The 5895-nt window shown below is 31.2% G+C and overlaps 1 protein-coding gene across 1 annotated transcript; it reads right to left on the reverse strand.

The window, feature by feature from the left end:
• Nucleotides 1–4509: 4509 nt before the first annotated feature.
• LOC139425809 (uncharacterized) lies at nucleotides 4510–5835 on the reverse strand. The gene has a single exon (XM_071181770.1). The coding sequence runs from the start codon at nucleotides 5833–5835 to the stop codon at nucleotides 4510–4512; it is 1326 nt and encodes a 441-aa protein (XP_071037871.1).
• Between the last annotated feature and the right edge of the window lie 60 nt (nucleotides 5836–5895).

Consider the following 5895-nt stretch of genomic DNA (forward strand, 5'->3'; position numbering starts at 1 on the left):
CACTTTCTTGAAGTGATTTTTCTCAAACTTTAAGAAAATCAACATTAAAATATAAAATTTTTTGTTTTTGACATAAAAAAATTCATTTTTTGAAAAAAACAACTTTTTTTTGCAATTTGGACATCTTTGATTTTTTTTATATTTCGACAGTGTGAAGTATAATCAATAATGATATTAATTCCAAATTTTTGGAATGGTAAGACACTTTGTTCGAAAGATATAAACAAAACAGTGACGGTGCGCACTCCGCGTATGTATGTAGAATATGGCTCGACTGTTCTCGAACTCATCCGCTACCTACTAAACTAGAGCGAGGCGTGCATGCTGTTTCGTTTATATCTTTCGAACAAAGTGTCTTACCATTCCAAAAATTTGGAATTAATATCATTATTGATTATACTTCACACTGTCGAAATATAAAAAAAATCAAAGATGCCCAAATTGCAAAAAAAAGTTGTTTTTTTAAAAAACTGAATTTTTTTATGTCAAAAACAAAAAATTTTATATTTTAACGTTGATTTTCTTAAAGTTTGAGAAAAATCACTTCAAGAAAGTGTATTTAAATATTTTTGTTGTTGGATGGCAATACGTTAAAAAATAACTTGCAGAGTCGTGTGCTCAAAAAAGCGAAATTTTCAAAAATTCGTATAGTCAAATATATGCAATTTAAGCAAAAACGCAAAAATACGTGTCGATTTATTTTCAATAAAGAACAGTAAAAAAAAATAAATTATATCATTTCCGTATCATAGGTGTAAATTTTGTATGGATTGCCCCATATATATATTTCTCTTACACGCCGACAAAAAAAACCTCATTACAACTCCCCGAATGGCAATGCTAGAAAATCGACCAAGGATTGCCGCTAAAAATGTCTCATGCCAAATCTAGCTGAGATGGCTCAACATACAGCGCTTTTAAAAACGGAAACTGAAATAACCAGAGAGAGCATAAGTTAGGCAAAAGTTGGTAGTCTTTGTCGATAGATCTCTATTTTAGTATTTTGTCGAAAGCGCTATTTTTCACGAATTTATATATTACGACTTTTTTTGACGATTTTTGATTTATATCACGAATTTATTTGTTTTACTAGAATTTATTTGTTTATGCTGGTTTTTCCATTGCAATTCACTTATTTCAATTTTTAATAGACTTAATTATAGCCAAAATTTTAACCTTTTTAAAGAGATATCAGTTTTAGAAATTTTATCTTAAGATTTTATACTATAGCACATTTCTAATAGGTTTAACGAATTACATGTCATTTATTTGAATTCAAATTTATTTTAATGACTTAGTATTTACTAAAAAGATGTAATTTTTTTTAAAAAAAAGTTGTTATATGGATTTGAATGATTGTTCTGAATTCTTAGAATTTTAGAAATTTGCAATGTACCTAAGTTAGTAGCGAGCGAAGCGAGCTTGGTTTGCGAAGCAAACCATATAAGATTGCGCGGCTAATTTCGGGGGTTGGCGAGCGTTAGCGAGCAGGGGGCGCAGCCCACTAGTATATATATATATATATGTCACAAAGGATATTAATAATCCTTTGCGAATATATATTCATGAAACTCCTATTAATGAAGTGTCTCCTAAATAAGTTTCCAATTATGCTTAAATCATTGCAAATGTATTGACCTTTGACGTTATCTCTCTTTCCCATTAGCCTAAGTTATATGCGTCTCTTTCTCTAATTAATGAAACTATATATTACTGTCAAATAAATAATATAAAGAAGATATGAAGAATGGAAAAATTTATGAATCAGAAGAAATAAATAACATGTTGATGAGTAAATTAATTAAAAATTATTTCACCAATCTTGAAATATCGCCAATATCTTACTCTGTTTACCGAGGAAATATGGTGGTAAGATAACCAAGACAGCAAGGGACCCATTATCTTGGAATACATAATTGCCTTATCTTATGTCTCCATCCTTATTAGCTGACTTGCAAATCGATATTCGGCGTCTTGTGTTGTTACAATTAACTTTGAAGTGTGATAGATATAATGACATTGTAAAGTCGAGAAAGTCTTCATAATCAATATATAGATACGAGCACATAATTAGGTTTACATAAGCTCTTTGGTGTAACTATGAATTTGGTTTAAAAGATTTTTGTTGTTTATGTGGACTTTCATGATTAATAGAGTGCTGCACTCACATTAAAACATACATTTTTTTACTTCAAAATATACATAAGAGACAACCAAATTTGCTATTAATGTGATGTTAATTAATATCTCTATTATGTTAGATTTTATGAAATTGTTACATCTATACAGAGAAAATACCGAGAAAATTGCTGATCAATACTCGACCATTTTTGTAGTTGATACTATTTTAACAATTGGAACTTGAATTAAAAAAAAAACATTTATATTTCGTCTGTAAACAGCCATGAATTAAAACGGGGATTTAATAATATTGATGTGGTAAAATGGTGTTGCAAGTACTGAAAATTTACAAATTATATGAATTTTAATAGTGGCATCGCATTTCATTCGTAATTGCATTTTGCACTCTTATTTTACACACAATTCAACTATTTTGTCAAGCTGCATGCAGATCTTAATTTAGAAACACGGTTATGTGAAGTTCGCAGTAATGCTGAAGAAACTCATAGCTTATGAGCAAACACCATTAGAGCACTTAATTCAGGAGAATAAGTAACCTTATTTTTAAATGAAAATCTGTAAAGAATAAGATGTATTGTACAAATTATTTGCTAGATCACATTAAGAATAACGGAAGAGATAACGGTGCATTAATTATATTTATACATCATTTCTGGAAAAATTACAGCGTATTGTATCGAAATGACTCACCTGGTAAGAAAAAACCACAATATAATTCTTGTTAGAAAAATCCAAAATACACGATTTTCACACGAAACACACGAGAGAAATCAAAAATACCAAATTTAAACAATTTATTTTTTAATATTTTTTTTGGCCGGGATAGCCTGGTCGGTAGGGCGCTGGGCTCATGTTCGAGAGTTCGTGGGTTCGAACCCTGTCGGCCGATGACTCCCTGTGTAATAAAATGGCGACTGATACACACTAAATCTGTCGAGTCTCAAAGTCCTCCATGTTCCCGTAACAAATCATTACCTCTAGTGGTACTGGATTGGAAATCGATCGTTCTCTGATTCAGGTCAAAATTACGATCTGTGGCTGAATGAATGGATGTATGAATGGGTCCGCCTTATAAACGGGTGTGACGACGAATGGGTGTGGCAGAAGTCGAATTCTTGACCATTGGAAAACAAGAACAATCGCACCCCTTTGTCTAAGCAGGCATACGAAACCAACCAACCAATTTTTCCTTTTGTAGGGTAACGGATTAATGGAAATTCCGGTTTTCAAAATTATGACTCTTGTTACCACGGATTAGTAAAAAATGTAAGTAAGGATTTTTATAACAGGCTGTCATGATAAAATCACTAAATTTTTTCACATTTATTAAACTTTATCACATATTATAAAACCATATTTTATTGGTACTAACTATATATTTCATTATTATGTGCCATATTTCATTTTTTAAGTGATTTGGTGAAAATTGAGTTTTTTGGTGTAACCATACAGCCAGAAACATGTTAAAGTTTAATAAATTCTAGAAGTTTTGACCTTATTTTTTTCTCAATGTTTGAAATTGGGGAGTAATCTTTCCATTATCCTTGAGAAAAATAATTCATTTTTACTTACATAGAAAAAATATTGGTATGGATTTGGAACCTAAATTTTTAAAACAAAGTAGTAGACAAGACCGGGATATTTAGCTAGAACATGTTGGCTATAGCACCATGAAACTTCAAAATTGATTGGTCAAAGCAGTAAGAGTTATCGATAATAGAATACAGGGCTATGCGAATTTTAAATAAAAAAATAAAGGTATTAAAATCAGAAAAGGATCGAGAATTTGAACATTAGCAAATTTTAATAAATGAAAAAGAAGAAAAATATTTATATAAATAAAATATTAATGAATAAGGTAAATTTTCAAGTACTTTATTTTTAATAAAAGAACTTCTAGGTCCTTTTACTTTCTTAGAAAGTCACCAAAAGTCAGGAACATCGCATTGATCATCAGGTACTTTTATTTATCTAAATTACATTAATTTTTTTGTTTTATATTCATTATAATTAAAAACTACTTTCAAATGGTTGCAGTATTAGATGTGGGTAGGGTGGTATCAAAAGTCCCTGTAGGAAACAGTATGATTTCTCGGCTGCTGACTGACTGTGGCTGCTGACATAATTTAATTATTTGGCGACTAACCGGAAAAGCTCGCCTAATCATTAAATTACGATAAAACAGCATTTCTGAGATTATTTTAATGGAACTTTCAACAATAACTGAGTGTAACATAAGAGCCGCGATGGCTCAGGGGATAGTTAGTTAGTTAGTTAGTTAATTAAGTATTATTGGCGCAAAAACCATTTTTGGCCATACCGCACCTACAACTTGTTTTATAAGAAACATTCTGCTATAAGTTAAAGCTAAATTGATTTGTAAAAACTAATGTCCCTTAGATAATTAAAAATGTTATTGTGGGGTTTATCTCCAATTAATAAAGTCAACGTTGGATTAAAGCAACCAAAGTGGCGTTGTCTCTGTGTTTTAAATTCGTTACACTTTGTTAAAATATGTTTAATAGTGAGCTGTTCTCTACAATGAGAACATTCAGGTGCAGTTTCGTTTAATAAAAGATGTTTATGGGTTAATCGAGAGTGGCCAATGCGCAAGCGATTTAATATTACTTCCTGCTTTCGACTAATGTTTAGACTTTTATAAGATTTAATAGAAGGTTTAATGTCGTGCAATTTATTATTTATTTCATTTTCCCAATCATTTTGCCAGTGTAAATACTGTTCATTGTCAATTGCATTTTTGATATCTGTGTAGGTAAGGGGGTTGTTTGTTACATTGTTTGTTGACTTAGCCACTTTATCTGCTGCTTCATTACCCGAAATGCCAGCATGGCCTGGCACCCAACAGAAAATTATGGCATATTCTTTTAGGAGTAAATTGCTGTATAGGTTTAAAATATTATTTATAATAGAATGTGTATTCAGTTCTTTATTTTGTAAGGCAACTATAACACTTTTTGAATCTGAATATATTATCCATTTTTTCAACCTTTGAGAAGAAATAAATTGAAGAGCCAGATAAACCGCATGGCATTCAGATGTAAATACGGAGCATTTTGAATGTAATTTTTCAGATATTGTGGAGATAGGGGTAACAACAGCGCTTGCAACATGGTCAAGGCCTTTAGAGCCATCTGTAAAAATGGAATTAAAATTACTATATTGTTCTTGGTGTGAATTAAAAAGCTGTAAGTAAATGTCAGCAGCAGTTTGTGCTTTTGTCAGATTGTTAAAAATATCAATAGTTTGGAGAGAAATGACGTCCCAAGGAGGTCTTAATTCGCTCGCAGGTAAAATATTAAAGTCTTCTAGGTTTAGGTCAGATAAAAGCTTTCTTACTCTCAAACCAAAAGTCGGTATTGCAGAGGGTCTGTTACTAAATAATCTTTCATAAGATGGAGTTGTAACATTTGAAAACATGGAATGTATATGATGGCTTTTGACATGAAAATAGTATCTCAATGTTAACTTATTGCGTCGTTCAGCAAGAGTTGGTTCATGATATAAAACGTTTAGACTTTTTATGGGTGATGTGCGAAATGCTCCTGTTGCTATACGTATGCCGGAATTATGGATGGTGTCAAGATATTTAAGAACAGATTTTCTAGCTGATCCGTAGACAACGCAACCATAGTCGAGTTTAGATCGAATGATACACCTATAAATTTTGAGCATGGCATCTGTATCTGCACCCCAAGAGGTGTTTGTCAAAACTTTAAGTAAATTTAATTTCAG

This window comes from Parasteatoda tepidariorum, chromosome 6 (assembly GCF_043381705.1).
Source record: "Parasteatoda tepidariorum isolate YZ-2023 chromosome 6, CAS_Ptep_4.0, whole genome shotgun sequence".
In the NCBI taxonomy this organism is placed as follows: domain Eukaryota; kingdom Metazoa; phylum Arthropoda; class Arachnida; order Araneae; family Theridiidae; genus Parasteatoda; species Parasteatoda tepidariorum.